Source organism: Perognathus longimembris, chromosome 17 (genome assembly GCF_023159225.1).
Source record: "Perognathus longimembris pacificus isolate PPM17 chromosome 17, ASM2315922v1, whole genome shotgun sequence".
In the NCBI taxonomy this organism is placed as follows: domain Eukaryota; kingdom Metazoa; phylum Chordata; class Mammalia; order Rodentia; family Heteromyidae; genus Perognathus; species Perognathus longimembris.
Genome location: NC_063177.1, coordinates 18,822,961 through 18,842,691, shown reverse-complemented (window position 1 = coordinate 18,842,691; position 19,731 = coordinate 18,822,961). Strand labels below are relative to the sequence as shown.

The 19,731-nt window shown below is 38.9% G+C and overlaps 1 protein-coding gene across 1 annotated transcript in view; it reads left to right on the top strand.

Annotated features, from left to right (window-relative positions):
* Taok1 (TAO kinase 1) overlaps positions 1 to 19,731 on the top strand; it is a 97,993-nt gene that overhangs the window by 50,778 nt on the left and 27,484 nt on the right. Inside the window, exons 8-12 of the mRNA XM_048366793.1 lie at positions 2,736 to 2,827; positions 6,907 to 7,000; positions 10,172 to 10,253; positions 13,727 to 13,894; positions 18,051 to 18,254. Coding sequence (XP_048222750.1) covers positions 2,736 to 2,827; positions 6,907 to 7,000; positions 10,172 to 10,253; positions 13,727 to 13,894; positions 18,051 to 18,254 — 640 coding nt within the window. The remainder of the gene's footprint in view (positions 1 to 2,735; positions 2,828 to 6,906; positions 7,001 to 10,171; positions 10,254 to 13,726; positions 13,895 to 18,050; positions 18,255 to 19,731) is intronic.

The window sequence follows — 19,731 nt, the reverse complement described above, 5'->3', positions numbered from 1 at the left end:
TAGAAGGGAGTAAGTTTTCAGATTTTAACTTTCATATGTATTTTCTTTATAGATGCTGAGAGTGATGACTTAGGTCCACTACATCTTCTTTTCTACCTGTCTTTGAAATTTCCCTTCTACATTATAAAAGAAAGGCTTCTTACCCATCCTGAAAATTAGAATGGTGCGTTGCTCTGGGATATCAAAGTCCAGAGTCACATTTTGAGAACCATTAGGGAATAATCTCATGCCAAGACACTGTGTCTTCCTTGCCATTTTCATCTCTTCATTTTAATTTTATTCCTCCTTTAAAAAAATATTTCAGTAACTCCATCTCTCCATTCTTTCTCCTCCTGCTACTTCCTCGTCTGGTATAGAATTTAGCCCTGAGACAGTTGTAAGAACATGTTAACATATTTTATTTTCATTGAGAAATGAAGTCAGATTTTTTTCTAGCAGAAAGAAAGTGACAGACTTTTTTGGTCTGATCGGTAGGACCTGAAGATAAATAATGTGACACTGTTTTGTTTTGTTTTTAATTAAATTTATTGACAAGGTGTTGTGCAAAGGGGGCACAGTTACATAATAAGGCAATAAATACATTTCTTGTGATATCTTACACCCTCATGACACTTTTTTTATTTTTTAATTTTTAAATTTTTTTTTTATTTTTTGGCCAGTCCTGGGGCTTGGACTCAGGGCCTGAGCGCACTGTCCCTGGCTTCTTCTTGCTCAAGGCTAGCACTCTGCCACTTGAACCACAGCGCCACTTTTGGCCATTTTCTGTATATGTGGTGCTGGGGAATCGAACCCAGGGCCTCATGTATACGAGGCAAGCACTCTTGCCACTAGGCCATATCCCCAGCCCTTTGTTTATTTTTTATTTTTTTAATTTTTTTTGACACTTTTTTCAATAAATTGAATGAACCAGTTCTGAAGCTTCCAATTTTGAGTATCATTAAAGCATTCATACAATATATAATTGTATGTTATATTTATTTTGCAACTATATAGATATTAACCCTAAAATGTACAAGAAGATAAAAAGCATTTATTCTAGGAATTAAATGAATCAAAAACCTGAGGACCACCACTATAAATGACCAAATGTTTTTTGTACAGAACTTTTGTGTCTGTGTCTGTCTGTCTTTTTCTGTATGATGCATACATATATATGTATATAAAATCTATCTTCTTGCTATAAAAATGAGTTTTTTCCTGGCGTTTCTGTTATCAAAAACAGGGAATATGGCCTAGTGGTACAGTGCTTGCTTTGTATACATGAAGCCCTGGGTTTGATTCCTCAGCACCACATGTATAGAAAACAGCCAGAAGTGGCACTGTGGCTCAAGTGGCAGAGTGCTAGCTAGCCTTGAGCAAAAAGATGCCAGGGACAGTGCTCAGGCCCCGAATCCAAGCCCTAGGACAGGCAAAAAAAAAACAACAAAAAACAAAAAAACAAAACCCCAAACACTTAGCACTTTGAAAATTAGCTTCTCTCCTCCCCCACCCCCCCCCACCCCCCCCCCCCCAGTTCTGGGGCTTGAACTCTGGGCCTGAGCTGTCCATGAGCTCCTTTCGCTCAGTACTAGCACTCTACCTTTGGAGCCATAGCTCCACTTCTGATTCGAGTAGGAAATTAGAGCTAGCTTCAAGCCATGATCCTCGGATCTCAGCCTCCTGAGTAGCTAGGATTACAGGTGTGAACCATCAGCATCTGGCAATGAAACAATTATCTTGAGAGCTGTTATGGTCTAGAACCCCTTTTTTGCCACAGCCACATCCTTTTCCTCTTTTTCTTTCTGCAACAGCTTTCCTTTTCTTAGATTTCACCTTAGGTTTAACATACAAGTAGTATATACAGAGGGTAAGCTGTCTGGTAGAATAAAATATTGAATGTTATTTGTTCAAATATTTTATGTTTCTAGCTTTAAGTTCTTTATCCTGCAGGATTATTTCCTGGACATCGATATCTGTAGTTGTTTCATGGACCTGTGTTCTGTTCTTCCGTTTAGTGCTTAGTTTTATGATTTAATTTCATTTAAAAAATCAAAAAGTTTAATCCTAGCAGGGCCACCACGCTTTTGGTCCAATTGTACACAGTCCAACATCCAAGGACTGACAAAGTTAGGAATGTGAGTGACCTGAAAAACCTGAAAATAAGTTCTATGAGAGAAGAACATTTACTGATTTTCCCCTTTAGAAATTGATGGTATTAGATATTTAAAGGCTCTGAAATGTCCTTCAATTAAAAAAACCCCACAAAACTATTTTAACTGATTAATTTGGCAATATCGTAAACTTAATTCATGTGTTAATGCAAATTTGCAAAACACCCAGTTGTTGACAATCGAAGTAATTTATTGACATACTTGTTAATTTCTATGTAGTTTAAAGTAAATTGAGATTGTTACTTCGAGGAAAACAACTGACAATATTTGTTGCTAGCTAGTAAAATTCAATCTTTCACGCAAACTTTAGATTTCTGTAGTGAAATCCTCAGACAACCCTGCTCTAGAATTGCCGTTTGGGGATTCTGTTACATGATAATGACAGGTGGAGAGAACAAATCTCAGATATTATATGCATTGCTGAATATTTACCTTTTAAATTTTTATGTAGTTATTTCTCATAAAAATTCTTTTCACATATTGATTAGCATTCAATTCAATGTTCTCCATATAGACAATTGTTTCATTCTCAAAGGTAATATACTTTTTCATTAGCAATAATTTAAATGAACTTATGTATCTTAGGATGGCTCCAGAAGTAATTTTAGCCATGGATGAAGGACAGTATGATGGCAAAGTTGATGTATGGTCTCTTGGAATAACATGTATTGAACTAGGTAAGCATTGTTCTTCATTACTAGGTATTAAGTTTGATCATTATTTTACTACAGTTACCATACCAGATTATAGATTTTAATCTTATATGTCATTTCCTAAGGAGAGCAATAAATCTAAAGTTTTCATTTTGGCTATGTAGTTTTACATATATACATATATGCACATATAAAACAAATATTTTTATGTATATTACATTATTGATGTTAAATTACATTAAATTTTTTCCCTGTGGTATTATTTGTTAAACACCTCGAACATGCTTTAATTACTGGATTTGCTATCTGTAGAAGGTCTCTAAAATATTCATCAGTTACTACTAGCTAGGGTTGTTATAACTTTTGAGTTCAATATGGAAATTTGATGTCAGGCTACAAAGCATATTCTAACAGTTGTTATTTGTTTTTGTGTGTGTATGTTTGCTTGCTTTATAAAATGGTAGAGCAGACTTTATCCAAGGGGGACTGTAGCAGTAGGTATAGAAACTACCAGAGCAGGGTCTTGCAGTTAAGGAAAGAGATTGGATTCAACTTGCTATAGCGATTTTATTTTATACACACATTTTATTCTGTTGCTTGTAAGTAGAACTGTGCTAAAGCAGGAGACTATTATAACTTACATTTCCTCTGTTAAGTGAGCCAGGTAGGTAAGTAAACAGTTTCTGAAAATTTTTAGCACCAGTTTGCAGACAGATACGAAATCACTTTTCTGACTGTGAGATAAAAGGAAAATAGTAAAATTTGAAGCCATTTGCCTTGCTTTTTATGATTTAAAAAAAAAATATATAAGCATACATTAATTGGAGATAAGAGTCTCAGGACTTTCCTGCCTGGGCTGGCTTTGAACTGCAGTCCTCAAATCTCAGTGTCCTGAGTAGCTAGGATTACAGGTGTGAGCCACCAGCCCTGGCTTGAGAGACTTTAACCAGCAAAAGAATAGAAGTAGAGGTGCAGCTCAAGTGGTAAAACTCCTGCCTTGAGTAAAAAAGATATGGGAATGCATGAGGCCCTGAGTTTAAGCTCCAGTATTAACACACACACACATGTGTGCATTTACTAATAGCTAAAATTAGACTTGGAGGTAGAGACAGGCCTGGTGGTGCATACTTGTGTTTCCAGCCCTGAATTCAGAGATATGAAGGTTGTTAGTCTCAAAACATACAATAACAAAAAAGAAAAAGAATTTGGTTGGGGGGGGGGGGCTGGGGATATGGCCTAGTGGCAAGAGTGCCTGCCTCATATACATGAGGCCCTGGGTTCGATTCCCTAGCACCACATATACAGAAAATGGCCAGAAGTGGCGCTGTGGCTCAAGTGGCAGCGTGCTAGCCTTGAGCAAAAAGAAGCCAGGGACAGTGCTCAGGCCCAGAGTCCAAGCCCCAAGACTGGCCAAAAAAAAAAAAAAAAGAATTTGGTTGGAATGTCAGTGGGATCTGTCAAATAAAGACCTCAATAATTATTTCTTCCATTCAGAATTTCTTCAGTACCACTTTGTTCTTCCTAAAATGACTAAGTCTTAAAGCCACTGGGTAGGACAGAATGAGTTAGGTATCCATGTCAAGTGATGAGCCATGGTAACTCCTTGGTAGATTATAGAATTCAAATGTGTATAGTAAAGTTTTTGATAGCCTGTTATGAGAAGTCAGAAATTGGTGAGGGTATATAAACAAGGGTCTGATTAGGTGTAGAGATTCAGAGGCCTAGTTGATTGACTAAGGCATTCATGCATGAAGGTGGCTTAACCAAGAATTATTAGAACCTAAAGAGGATCAGGAAGTGAAAGCACAGGGGGAATTTCCCATTAAATAGAACCAGTGTCTAAAGAGATAGTCCATATTTAGGGCCAGTCTAGCACAGTGACAGAGCCTAACATCTAAAAGAGTGCTTCTGCAAGAAGTGACCTGGTTTGAGTGAGGTATTAGAAACAATACATGAAGAAAGCATTCACGGGCTGGGAATGTAGCTTAGTGGTAGAGTGCTTGTCTAGCTAGTATGCATGAAGCCCTGGGTTCGACTCTTTTTTTTTTTTTTTGGGCCAGTCCTGGGGCTTGGACTCATCAGGGCCTGAGCACTGTCCCTGGCTTCTTTTTGCTCAAGGCTAGCACTCTGCCACTTGAGCCACAGCGCCACTTCTGGCCATTTTCTGTATATGTGGTGCTGGGGAATCGAACCCAGGGCCTCATGTATATGAGGCAGGCACTCTTGCCACTAGGCCATATCCCCAGCCCTGGGTTCGACTCTTGAGTACTACATAAAACAGAAAAAGCCAGAAGTGGTGCTGTGGCTCAAGTGGTAGAGTACTAGCATTGAGCAAAAAGAAGCCAGGGACAGTGCTTAGGTACTGAGCTCAAGCCCCAGGAATGGCAGAAAAGAAAAGAAAGCATGTGCATTGTTTGGTAAAATGGAACAGAGAAAGGAGGAAATCTCAGAGAGAATGGTGGCAAAGATGAGTGCTTGATTACATAAGGAAGAAAGTATTAAATAAAAAAAAATAATAGCAAGTACAATGAGAACAAAGTTTATCATTGTCAGAGGAGATCCTTACAAATAAGGAAAGAAAGGAAGCTAAAATGCTATGCTGTTAGAATTTGATACATCATAATAAATTCTACTGATTTCAATAAATATAAATGTTTAATTTGTATCTGTTGCATGTAAATACATATGCATATATTTCCTAACTATATTCCCCAGGATGTTCTGAGAGCAGTGACACCCCAATAACACAATACCTAATGCTATGGCTCTTTGAAGAAATAGTTTATCCAGATTCTAGGGTAGTTTTGGAAAGTACATACTGATCCAGAAACATCTTAGTGGACCAGGGTGCAGGGAAGTAATCTAATGAAGTCACATCCAAAAGACACAGAAGCCAACTTTTATGAATATTTCCACTGTTCAAATATAATTTGAATATCAGCATAAATGATAGACAATGAGTATTAAGTTATGCAGTTAAAAATAAAATATAATCTTTTCCAAGTAATGAGGTATTTACATGGATTCAAAATTATCTTCTCAAAAATTTTTGGTTGTTTTTGCCACACTGTAGGGCCTTACATTTGCTCAGCTGGAGCTTACTTGAACTGTGCCTCCAATCCAGCTTGTTTGTTGGCTTTTTTTTTTGGCCAGTCCCGGGTCTTGAAATCAGGGCCTGGGCACTTTCCCTGAATTTCTTTTGCTCAAGGCTGGCACTCTACTACTTGAGCCACAGCACTACTTCCAGCCTTTTCTATTTATGTGATACTGAGGAATCAAACCCTGGGCTTCACTCATGCTAGGCAAGCACTCTACACTAAGCTGCATTCCCAGCCCCAGCTGGTCATTTGGAAGTGGAACCTTGCAGACATTTCTTCGAAGGCTGGCTTCACCTGTGATTCATTGGATCTTGTCTTCCTGAATAGCTAATATTGCTTCATAGAATGTTTTTGGGACATTGGTATGAAACTTGAATGGGGTTTGGCAATTAGAGGATATTTTATTTGAGTATTATGACCTGACTTAATGGATATAATATGGTTCTTTAGGAAAATGTTCTTGTTTGTAAGGAGTAAACTTTCAGGTCTGGGCACAGTGGCTCATGCCTGTAATCCTGGTACTCAGGAGGTGGAGATCTACAGAACCAAAATTCTAGGTTATCTTGGGGGGAAAAATTAGCTGAACCCCATTTCAGTTAATTAACTGAGTCTGGTGCAATGCCCGTAATCCCAGGCAGGAGGCCTTAACTAATAGGATCAGAGTCTGGGGCCAGCCATGCTAAAAGGTGGGATCTTACTTGCAAAGCAAACAAGGGCTGGGGGCATGGCTCAAATTGTAGAGTGCCTGCCTAGAAAATTCAAAGCCCTGAGTTCAAACCCCAGTATTGACTAAACAACCCCCCCCAAACCTCAAGCATTTAAGGATGATAATACATCAGACCAGTAATTTATTCTTAATTGATTGACTTGAAAAAGTGCTTTGTATTTGGTAATTTTTTTTGGCATGTCTAAGATTGTTTATAATAGAAAATATGTTTTCAAAACAGTATTTGAATGCCCCTATGTAACACATATTTTAACAGGAAAGTTTCCTTTCTTTTACAGCGGAAAGGAAGCCTCCTTTATTTAATATGAATGCAATGAGTGCCTTATATCACATAGCCCAAAATGAATCCCCTACACTACAGTCTAATGAATGGTGAGTCTTGCTAAGAAATACTGCTAAACGTTGTATAAAAAAATGCTTTACATAATCTGTTATCAAAATAATATGATTTTATGTAGGTAAAACGTACTGCTTGGAGAAGTATTTAATTGATATTTACCCTTATATTTATTCTTTGGTTATGTCTTTACATAACATATATATAAAAGTCTGTTCAGATAATAGGATAAATGATGTAATGTGATTTTATAAAAATGTCCTTTAAACTTTTGGAACACATACAATCCTAATCATACAATAAATATTTCAAAACTTTAATATTTTATAGTTAAAATGTATAAACTGTTATAACCTGTAGTAATGAATTGTTTAGAACTTATATAGTATAAAACATAGATTAAGGGGTTGGGAATATGGCCTAGTGGTAGAGTGCTTGTCTAGCATGCATGAAGCCCTGGGTTCGATTCCTCAGCACCACATAAACAGAAAAAGCCAGAAGTGGCGCTGTGGCTTAAGTGGTAGAGTGCTAGCCTTGAGCAAAAAGAAGCCAGAGACAGCCAGCACTCAGGCCCTGAGTTCAAGCCCCAGGACTGACAAAAACAACAACAAAAAGCATAGATAAGCCAGGCTGGTGGCTCATGGCTATAATCCTAGCTACTCAGGAAACTGAGATCTGAGGATCGTGTTCCCATGCCAGCCTGGTCAGGAAAGTCCATAAGACTTTTATCTCCACTTAACTACCAGAAAGCTAGAACTGGCATTGTAGCTCAAAGTGGTACAGTTAGCCTTGAGTGAAAGAGCTCAGGGGCAGTGCCCAAGCCCTGAGTTCAAATCCCACAACTGATGAAAGAAAGAAAGAGAGAGAGAAAAACAGACAAAAACCACACAGATGAGCTGGGGTGTGTAGCTCAGTGGCAAAGCACGTCCTACCTAGGTTTGATCCCCAGTACCAAAAAAGAAAAGACAAAAAAAAAAAAAAAAGCCATTCAGACAACTAGGTGCCAGTGGCTCATACTTAGCTCTCAGGAAGCTGAGATCAGAGCATTATAGTTCAAAGCCCAAGCTGGAAAGCCTTTTAAGACTCTTATCTCCAATTAACCCCCCAAATGCCAAAAGTGGCTCAAGTGGCAGAGCACTAACCTTGAGCAAAAAAAGGCTATGGACAACTTGCAGGCCTTGAGTTCAAGCCCCAAGGGTATCTGAACCCCCCCCCTCAAAAAAAATCCATAGGTAAGGTAATTTGACCTTTTCAAAGTAATCAGGTAATTAAAAACTTTGAGATCATTTTATTTATAATTAAGATATTATTCAGATTTACTTGATCTTTTAATGCATCCTTGGTTTGATAAGATTAAGTTTATTCATGTGAGGAAGTTTGTGGAGGCCAGGCACTCGTGACTCAAACCTGGAATCCTAGCTACCCAGTAGGCTGAGACAAAAAGTTGAAAGTAGAAGTGTGGCTTAAGTGGTAAATTGACTGAATAAAGCAAAGTGAGTGCTTGAGGCCCTGAGCTCAAGCATATAACCTCCTCATGAAGTTAGTAGAGAAAAGAGTGACAATTTTAGTGTGGGTGGTTAAAATTTATAATAGAAAAATTTGTAAATTTGTAAGGAAACATCCAGCATACTTAATAAACACTTAAAAATTTACAAGTTGATATATAAATAGGGGTACTTAAAAATATGTAATTAGTTGAGTACCAGTGGCTACTATTCCTAGCTTCTCAGGAAGCAGAGATCTGAGGACCACAGTTTAAAAAGCCAGCTCAGGCAGGAAAGTCCACGAGACTGTTATCTACAATTAACCAGCAAAAATCTGGAATTGGAGCTATACCTCTCAAGAGTAGAGAGCAAGCCTTGAGAAAAAAAGCTGTGGGCAGTTCCCTGGCCCTGAGTTCAAGCCCCAGTACTGGTTGGCAATGCACATAATTAGGAACATATCTGTTTTTGCTACTTATGTAGCGATATAGAAGGTATCTTCTGACAGAGTTTAGTGTTAGTCTGTGTTTTGCTGTTATAATATCTGAAATGGGGTAATTTGTAAAGAACAAAAGTTTATTTCTTCTAGTTCTGGAGGCTAGAAAATTTAAGACCAAGGCCACAAACAGGTTAGGGTTCAAAGTCTCTACTTCCAAAGTAGCATCTTGAATCCTATGTCTTTACTAGGAAAGGAATGTTATGTCTCCATGTGGCAGGAGAGCAGTAGATAACACACTGACTTGTACAGTCCTATTTATGGTGGCATTAATCCATTTGTGAAGGCAGAGTTTTCGTAAGCTAAACACCTGTACTATGCTACATATCTCACCACTATTGCATTGGGTATTACGTTTCAACTTGAGTTTTGGAGAGGAAAAAGACATTCAAACCACATTGAGCACAAACTGTTGTGAGTTTGAGATTTGGGGACTTGAGAATTTTTTTCCTATAAGAAACTACAAATGTAGTAAGGTGCTGGTGGCTTAGGGACAGTGCCCAGGCCCTGACTTCTTGCCCCAAGACTGGCCAAAAAAAAAAGTATTTAAATATTATTTAAACATTGAAAATAAATATTGGTCGAGAATTATTTATTGCCTTAATCATTAAATTCTCATGAATAACACCTGTGTAGTAGTATTGCAGACTTTTAATGGTTTTTTTATCTTAATTTTTTTAGGTTTAATAAAAATCATCTATTTTCTGAGGGCCACCAAATACTTGAGTATAAAAAAATACTCTCCACAGTAGATAATGTTCTAAAACATGCTCTAGGATACAAAGGGCATATGAGAAAGAGATGGCTTAGAGAAAGGAAAAAGAAAACAAATCCTAACTATTCTGGATTTGGATGAAAAGTAAAAGTAAATAGGTTTCCTTACTTTTGCCTTAGTATGGAATGAATTCTGGTATTTAAGTATGTGGGAACCTATATGTATATATAGTTGTGTATATGTTTTAGGGATTGAACCCAAGGTCTGTGTATGCTAAACACACACTCTATTCTGGATTTATAGTCCTAGCCCTAGTATTTTTAAAGGGACTATGAAAATTTGGAATTTGATAATATTCATTGATTACATTAGATTAACTGTTTATAATTTGTGTGAAAGTTTGTAGTCTCTGCTTTTTTCTTATACTTCCCACTGGTAGGCATATGCCTTGATTTGTGGATGTGTTTTTAATGGAAATAGCAATGTGTTCACTTGATACTTTCCTTTACAATAGGTCTGATTATTTTCGCAACTTTGTAGATTCTTGCCTCCAGAAAATCCCTCAAGATCGTCCTACGTCAGAGGAACTTTTAAAGGTCAGTCTGTGTAATATTTAAAATCTGTTTTTACCTTTGAGAAATGATTTTAAACAGTACATTGTTCTTGCATTCTGATTAGTGATTAATTATACTGTATTGGTTTTAGTAAAATACAAAATTTTCTTGGTGCTGAGTTTAAAGTCCAGGGCCTTTTGAATGCCAAGCACATACTGAGCATACCCATTAGTCCATGAAAATACTAATTTTTGGGGTGTGTGTGTTTGTGTGCGCGTGTGTGCGCACATGTGCATGCATATGCATGTGCACGTACACGCATGTACTGGCGCCAGTCCCAAGGCTTGAACTCAGGTCCTGGAGTACTGTCCTTGAACTTCTTCTGCTCAAGGTTAGTGCTCTACGACTTGAGCTACAGTTCCATTTCCAGCTTTTTTGAGATCATTTATTGGAGGAGATGAAGCGTCTCACAGACTTTCCTGTCCAGCTTGGCTTCAAACTGCTATCCTCAGATCTCAACTTTGTAAGTAGCTAGGAGCACAGGTGTGAGCTACTAAGTGCCTGACCTGATTTTTACATTGTTGTATTTAGAAACTTTTTGTATGTGTCTGGTACTGAGGATTGTATTTGGGGTCTCACAATAGTAGGTAAAAACTCTGCCAGATGAGCCATCCACTCTGCCCTTGAAACTCTTCTTAGATATTAAGGCATTTGTTTGGTTTTAGGAGTTTGGTTTTGTTTTGATTTTTCCAATATTGGAGATTGAACCCCATCAGAATTTCCTAAACAAGTGCTTTATCATTAGAGCTATGTACCAGGCTTATTTGTTTGTTTGTTTGTTTGTTTGTTTTAATAAAATGGGTTGTTTTTAGCATGTTTAAATACAGCAGTTAAATACTATTTTTAGTAGCCATGAGTTCTAGAGTTCTGAGTTCTTGTGTTGCTAGGATTCTGTGCATTCTAGGCAAGTGCTCTATTACTGTGGTATACTCTTTATTTTAGTTAGTCATGGTAGTACATGCTTGTAGTCTCACTTCTCATTTCAGAAATGAAACCCTGAGTAACTACATACTCATAAATAGCAGCAAAAGCCATACTAAATTATTCATGATGCTTCACATCTATTATCCCAGCACAAAGGAATCTGAAGCAGATGAATTGTGTGTTTGTGGCAGCCTGGGCTATCTGGTAATAAAGACTTTCAAAGAAAAGAAAAAAACCACTTGAAGGTATCCATAAGTCATGTTAGTAAAAAAATAAGCAGGATCAAGTTTAGAAAGCAGGAAAGGAGATGGAGAGAGAACAATATCTGTATACTTAAAAATTTTTTTTAAATTTATTTTTGCCAGTCCTAGGGCTTGAACTCAGGGTCTGGGCACTGTCCCTGAGCTTATTTTGCTCAAGACCAGCACTCTAGGACTGGGAATATGGCCTAATGGCAAGAGAGCTTGCCTCGTATACATGAAGCCCTGGGTTCGATTCCCCAGTGCCACATATATAGAAAACAGCCAGAAGTGGTGCTGGGGCTCAAGTAGCAGACTGCTAGCCTTGAGCAAAAGGAAGCCAGGAAGTGCTCAGGCCCTGAGTCCAAGGCCCAGGACTGGCAAAAAATAAAAAAAAATAAAAAAAAAAAAGACCAGCACTCTACTACTTGAGCCACGGTGCCACTTTTGGCTTTTTCCACTTATGTAGTACTGAGGAATTGAACCCAGGGCTTCATGCATGTTAGGCAAGCACTCTTACCACTAAGTCACATTCCCAGCCTTTGTGTATACTTTTAAATTTAGAAATTTTAAAGTTAGTTTTGTATACAGAGAATGAATTTTCTCTTTTCTAGTCCTAGGGCTTCAACTCAAGGCCTAGGCACAGTCCTTGAGCTTCTCTGTGCTCAAGACTAGCACCCTCCTGCTTGAGCCACAGTGCCACCTGGTCCTTTCTGTTTATGTGGAAATCTAAGGAATCAAGAGTGCTTCATGTATGCTAGGCAAGCATACTACCACTAAGCTGCCTTCCCAGCCCAAAGACTGAATTTTTTTTTTTTTTTTGCCAGTCCTGGGGCTTGGACTCAGGGGGCCTGAGCACTGTCCCTGGCTTCTTTTTGCTCAAGGCTAGCACTCTACCACTTGAGCCACAGCGCCACTTCTGGCCATTTTCTATGTATGTGGTGCTGAGGAATCGAACCTAGGGCTTCATGTATGGGAGGCAAGCATTCTTGCCACTAGGCCATATTCCCAGCCCAAGACTAAATATTTTGAATAATGATATATTCTAAGCTAAAGAAAAATGGAAGAAAATATTATCCAGGTGCCAGTGGCTCATGCCTATAATCCAACCTACACAGAAGGGTAAGATGTGAAAGATCAAAATTCAAGGCCAACCAGGACAGAAAAATTCACTAGACTCCAAGCACCAAAAAGCAGTGCTGTAGGTAATGTTCAAGTGGTAGAGTACTAGTAAAGTACAAGGCCCTGAGTTCAAACCCTAGTACTGCCAAAAAAAAAAAAGAAAGAAACTAGTTCATTACAATTTTCTAATATTAGTAAATAAAATTCCTTTTAATTCATATTTTAATAATCAACAAGCTAGGTAACTGTTTGGTTATTAGAGCCCATATCTATTTGCCTGTTCCATTTGCCTGTTTCACAGCCCTATTTAAAATGATAGAAAGTGTCTACAGCACTATGTCAAATATAAACTATATAACTTGTGGGTGGAGACAGGAGGAAAAAATGGAGAGAACAAGAGAAAGGGGGTAAGGGTCATTATCCAAACAGAAATGTACTCTTTTAAGTGTCTTTCAAGAGATGTTTTTAAGTCACTGGGCTTTGGTACCACATACCTGTAATCAATCCTAGCTTTGCAGTTTGAAGCCAGCCTCAGCAGAAAATTATCTCCAATTGAGCAGCAAAAGACCTGATGAGAAGTATAGCTCAAGTGGTAGAGTACCAGCCTTGAGTGAAAAAGCCAAGCTAGAGCATGCAGCTCTGAGTTCAAGTCCCTGTGCTGCATTATTTTTTTAAGAACAGGCTAGGGGGCTGGGGATATGGCCTAGTGGCAAGAGTGCTCGCCTCACATGAAACCCTGGGTTCAATTCCCCAGCACCACATATACAGAAAATGGCCAGAAGTGGCGCTGTGGCTCAAGTGTCAGAGTGCTAGCCTTGAGCAAAAAGAAGCCAGGGACAGTGCTCAGACCCTGAGACCAAGCCCCAGGACTGGCCAAAAAAAAACACACACACACACAAAAAAACAGGCTAGGATTATAGAGGTTAATGATAGAACACTTGCCAAACATGCATAAGGCCATGGATTAATCTCCAGCACAACAATATATACATACATATACACAAATACATACATATACACATACATACATATATACACATGCATACATTGTTTATATCATAATAAAATTAGACACAAATTGTATGACTAACTCTAAATTGTAAGAAAGAAGTACATTTTTTACTAACTGGAAAAAGTTTCAACCTGAATTTTATTTTTTACCCTCTCTAGCACATGTTTGTTCTTCGAGAACGTCCTGAAACAGTGTTAATAGATCTTATCCAGAGGACTAAGGATGCAGTAAGAGAGCTAGACAATCTGCAGTATCGAAAAATGAAGAAACTCCTTTTTCAGGAGGCACATAATGGACCAGCAGTAGAAGCACAGGAAGAAGAAGAGGTAATTCCTAAAATAATTCAAATCTTATCTTTATTGTGTTTTTTCCTTATACAAAATGCTTTGCCAAAAATTATATTTTTCATATCAAAAGTTCTGAAGTTGTAATTCCTTCTTTTTCTCTCTCTCCCTTCCCCTTTCTTCTCTCTTAACTCCTTCTTTCCATTGTCATATCTTAATAGTACAAAGAGTTTCAGGGCTGGGAATGTGGCTTTGTGGTAGAGTACTTGCTTAGCATGCATGAAGCCCTTGGTTTGTTTCCTTAGTACCATATAAACAGAAAAAGCTGCAAATGGCACTGTGGCTCAATTAGTATGCTAGTCTTGAGCTAGTGAAGCTCAGGGGCAGAGCTCAGGCCCTGAGTTCAATCCCCCAGGACTGGCACAAAAAAAAAAAAAAGTAAACAAAAAAATAGTACAAGGAGTTTCATTGTGTCAATCTGTTCCTCTCATTTCTTGGCCACTGAATCTCCTTTTTTTTGTTTTGTTTTTTTTTTTTTTTTTTTTTTTGGCCAGTCCTGGGCCTTGGACTCAGGGCCTGAGCACTGTCCCTGGCTTCTTCCCGCTCAAGGCTAGCACTCAGCCACTTGAGCCACAGCGCCGCTTCTGGCCGTTTTCTGTATATGTGGTGCTGGGGAATCGAACCTAGGGCCTCGTGTATCCGAGGCAGGCATTCTTGCCACTAGGCTATATCCCCAGCCCCTGAATCTCCTTTTTTTAAAAAAAAAAATTATTTACTAACGGGATATTTAAGTTCCATGGACCATGCTAAAAATACTTGAAAATGTAGACTGTCAAAATTGGACTAAAACGTTATAAAGCCAGGCATGGGGCTGGGACTGTGGCTTAGCTGTACAGAGTGCTTGCCTTGCATGCATGAAGCCCTGGGTTCAATTCCTCAGTACCACATAAATAGAAAAGGCTGGAAGTGGTGCTGTGGCTCAAGTGGTAGAGTGTTAGCCTTGAGCAAAAAGAAGCCAGGGGCAGTGCTTCGGTCCTGAGTCCAAGCTCCTGGACATGCAAAAACAAACACCAGGCGTGCCAGATGCTGGTGACTCATGGGTATAACCCTAGCTACTCTGGAGGCTGAGATCTGAGGATTGCGGTTCAAAGCCAGCTGGGGCAAGAAGGTCCATGAGACTTTTTCTCTAGTTAACCACTAGAAAACCAGAAGTGGCCTGTGGCTCAAGTGGTAGAGTGCCAGCCTTGAGTTGAAGAGCTCAGGAACAGCACCCAGGCCCAGAATTCAAGCCCCACAACCAACCAAAAAAAAAAAGATAGACGTAGATGGCTAATGCCTGTCATCCTAGATACTGGGGTGGGGGGGGGGGCAGGAGTGGATGGAGGGGCCTGAGATCTGAAGGTTATGGTTTGAAGCCAGCCCAGTTAGAAGAGTCCCCATGAGACCTTTTATTTTTTTTTTTGCCAGTCCTGAGGCTTGAACTTAGGGCCTACGCACTGTCCCTGAGCTTCAGCCTCTTTTTGCTCAAGCCTAGCACTTTATTACTTGAGCCACAGTGCTACTTCCAGCTTTTTTTCAGTATATTGGAGATAAGAGTCTCATGGATGTTTCTGCTCTGACTGCTTTGAATCCCAATCCTTAGATCTCAGCCTCTTGAGTAGCTACGATTACAGGTATGAAACACTTGTGCCCAAGCCCAGGCTCCTCTTATCTCCAATTAGCTACTCAAAAACCAGAAGTGGAGCTGTGGCTCTAAGAGAGCTCAAGGACAGCGTCCAGGCCCTAAATTCAAGCTCCATGACAAAAAAGAAAAAAATTATAAAACTGCAAGGCTACTGTAACAATAAGGAAACTCGATTCCTTTTAGTTATATATAATTGTCTTCTACCTAGAAGGCGCTAGAATATTTCACAGATGAGGAAAGCAGGCCTCAATGTGGTTAAGTAAAGGCGTACACATGTTCAAATTAATGTCTCATCCTTTCTTTTTTTTTTTTTGCCAGGCCTGGGGCTTGGACTCAAGCCCTGAGCACTGTCCCTGGCTTCTTTTTGCTCAAGGCTAGCACTCTGCACTTGAGCCACAGTGCCACTTCTGGCTATTTTCTGTATATGTGGTGCTGGGGAATTGAACCCAGGGCTTCATGTATGGGAGGCAAAGTACTCTTGCCACTAGGCCATATTCCCAGCCCTAATGTCTCATTCTTGAGGCCAGTTTCTTTCTATAATATTTTAGGAAGGGCTGGGAATATGGCCTAGTGGCAAGAGTGTTTGCCTTGGATACATGAAGCCCTAGGTTCAATTCCTCAGCACCACATATATAGAAAAAAAGGCCAAAAGTGGCACTGTGGCTCAACTTGGCAGAGGGCTAGCCTTGAGCAAAAAAAGAAGCCAGGGGACAGTGTTCAAGCCTTGAGTTCAAGCCCCAGGACTGGCCAAAAAAAAAAAAAAAATATATATATATATATATATATATATATATATATATATATATATATATATATATATATATATTAGGAAGAATGGAAACACAATTAACTTTCTCTCAAGGAAATATATAAAGTGTATTATGTATTATGCTCCTTTTTTGTGTATGTGCTGGTGCTGGTACTTAAACTCAGAGCTTCATGTTCTTGATTAGCTTTTCCCTCAAGGTTAATACTACCTACCACTTGAGCTATACCTCCACTTCTGGCTTTTTGCTAATGAATTGGAGTCTCACAGATTTTCCTGCACAGCCTGGCTTTGAATCATGATCCTCAGATCTCAGCCTCCTGAGTAGCTAGAATTAGAGACGTGAGCTACCAGTGCCCAACATAAAGCTGTTTTCCTTTAAATCTTTTAAGAGTTTTCTTCTTTGCTCTTGTCAGAATTGTAAATCTTTGATTTTTTAAATTGTTGTTGTTGTTTTCCAGTGAGAGATCACTTTACCTCCTGAAACTAGAAATTATTATTATTATTACTGTTTTTAACCAGTATTGGGGCTTGAACTCAGGGCCTGTGCTCTATCTCTTAGCTTTTTTACTCTAGGCTGGTGCTCTAACTTTTGAGTCAGGGATCCACTTCTGTGATTTTTTTGTTTTTATGATTGTCTTGGAGCTTGAACTCAGGGCCTGGGCACTGTACTGTCCCTGGACATTGTGCTCAAGGCTAGTGTTCTACCACTTGAGCCAAAGCTACACTTGCAGCTTTTTGGTGGTTAATTGGAAATAAGAGTCTTGTACGGGGCTGGGAATGTGGCTTAGTGGTAGAGTGCTTGCCTAGCCTGCTTGAAGCTCTGTGTTCGATTCCCCAAGCACCACATATATAGAAAAAAGCCGCAGAAGTGGCGCTGTGGCTCAAGAGGCAGAGTGTTAGCCTTGAGCAAAGAGAAGCCAAGGACAGTGAGTGCTCAGGCCCTGAGTTCAAGCCCCAGGACTGGCAACAAAAACAAGCATTTTCAAAAATTGAAAGTGTGTGTGGACTTTTAATTGGAGATAAGAGTCTCACTACCCTGGGTTTTTTTGGAACCAGATTTCAGCCTCCCGAGTCACTAGGATCACAGGAATGAGCCACCAGCGCCCTGCTTAAGATTTTTTTTTAAAAAGAAAGATTTTTATTAACTATAAGAATCATTGAGAAATGAGCAAAATTTCTATTCCCATGAGATTCATTGTAGAAATAATTTTTAAATGTGCCCAAAACCATAGAGAAAATAGTTTGGAAATTACTCCAAACTAGGTTGAGGACATAGCTCAGTGGTGCAGCATGCACAAAGTACTGGGCTCTTAATCCCTGGTAACACACACAGAGAGAGGAAACTGATTAACTGACTTTCAAAATGATTGTATTTTTTAAAATATTAATTTGTTGGCATCTTTGTTTATTTTTCTGTAAGCTTTTGGAGAATATCGGGATTTTCTTTTTCTTTTTTTTTTTGCCAGTCCTGGGGCTTGAACTCAGGGCCTGAGCACTGTCCCTGGCTTCTTTTTGCTCAAGGCTAGCACTCTACCACTTGAGCCACAGTATCACTTCTAGCTTTGTCTATATGTATGGTGCTGAAGAATTGAACCCTACTATTAGGCCACATTCCCAACCTCAGGGAATTTCTTTCAATAGACTGATAACTTTTGTTTCTAATAACTGTACCAAGTAGTATGTGTGCTAGATGCTTTAATCAAGAATTCAGAATAAAGATATTTTAATCTGTTCTTTTTTCTTAGGAACAAGATCATGGTGTTGGCCGGACAGGAACAGTGAACAGTGTCGGAAGTAATCAATCTATTCCCAGTATGTCTATCAGTGCCAGCAGCCAAAGCAGTAGTGTTAACAGTCTTCCAGATGCCTCTGATGACAAGAGTGAGCTAGACATGATGGAGGGAGACCATACAGTGATGTCTAACAGTTCAGTGATCCATTTGAAACCTGTAAGTATTTGAATTTCAGTTTAAAAAAATCAATTTTTATAATTTTTTTCATCTCACTAAAAGCGATTTCCCTTGAATTTTGAGAAGTATCACATAAGCAGAAAAAGCCAAAAGTGGTACTGTTGCTCAAGTGGTAGAAGTGCTAGTGTTGAGCACAGAAAGGCTCTGGGACAACCCCCCAGGCTCTGAATTCAAGCCCCAGGACTGGCAAAGAACTAAAACTAAAAATATACTAGTAGTACGTGATATTTTATTCTTTTGAAGAAATTTAAATTTTTATTATAAAGGTAAAAAGTACATTTCTTTTTGGACAATATTTTGAAGGTACCTACTTGAGCTAGGTACCAGTGGCTCATGCCTATAATCCTAGCTACTCAGGAAGCTGAATTCTGAGGATCAGATTCAAAGCAAGGCAGACAGTAAATTGAGACTTTTACCTCCAGTTAATCAACAAAAAGTAGGAATTGGATGTGTGACTCAGGTAGTAAGGGGTCAGCCTTGAGGGAAAAGCCAAGCCCATCTTGATTCTGTCCTCAGCACTGAAAGAAAGAAAATTTGGGTAACTACTCTTCCCACTTAATAGAAATTCCTTCTTTGTAACTTCATAGCTTATAGTACTATATACAACATTAGGTACAATGGCTCTAAGATGAAACAACCTGAATTTTCATTGACTGATGGGATAATGAATTATAGTATATACATCCAATATAATGTTACTCAACTGTAAAAAGGAATGAAGTTCTGATAAATAGGAATGAAACTATGATATGGATAAGCATAAAAAATATGCCACGAGGTGGCAAAGGCCTGCACTCCTAGTACATGGGATGCTAAGGTATGAGGATTGTGCTGTTGAGGCTGGCCTGGATTACATAGTGAGACTCGATCTCCAAAACAAAAGCTAAATGACATGACATAACTCACATACAAAAGGACAAATATTGTATAGTTAAATTTAAATTAAATATGTAGAATACATAATTTCATAGAGGTGGAAAATAATTTAGATTTTATTATGGTCTGAATAAAAGGACAAATGGTAGTTATTGCTAATGAATACAGAATTTCTCTTTGATGTGGTCAAAAATGTTTGGAAATAATGATGATGAATAACCAGCAATGAAAATGTAGTGAGTGCCAATTAAAATCACTAAACGAGCAGCACATTTATTGTGCATATTTTACTTTTTTTTTTGGCCAGTCCTGGGCCTTGGACTCAGGGCCTGAGCACTGTCCCTGGCTTCCTTTTTGCTCAAGGCTAGCACTCTGCCACTTGAGCCACAGCGCCACTTCTGGCCGTTTTCTGTATATGTGGTGCTGGGGAATCGAACCCAGGGCCTCATGTATAGGAGGCAAGCACTCTTGCCACTAGGCCATATCCCCAGCCCTATTGTGCATATTTTAGTACACATCTTAGGAATGATAGGTAAGCAGTAGTGTCATGTCAAAACAACATTTAAGCCAGGTGCCTGTG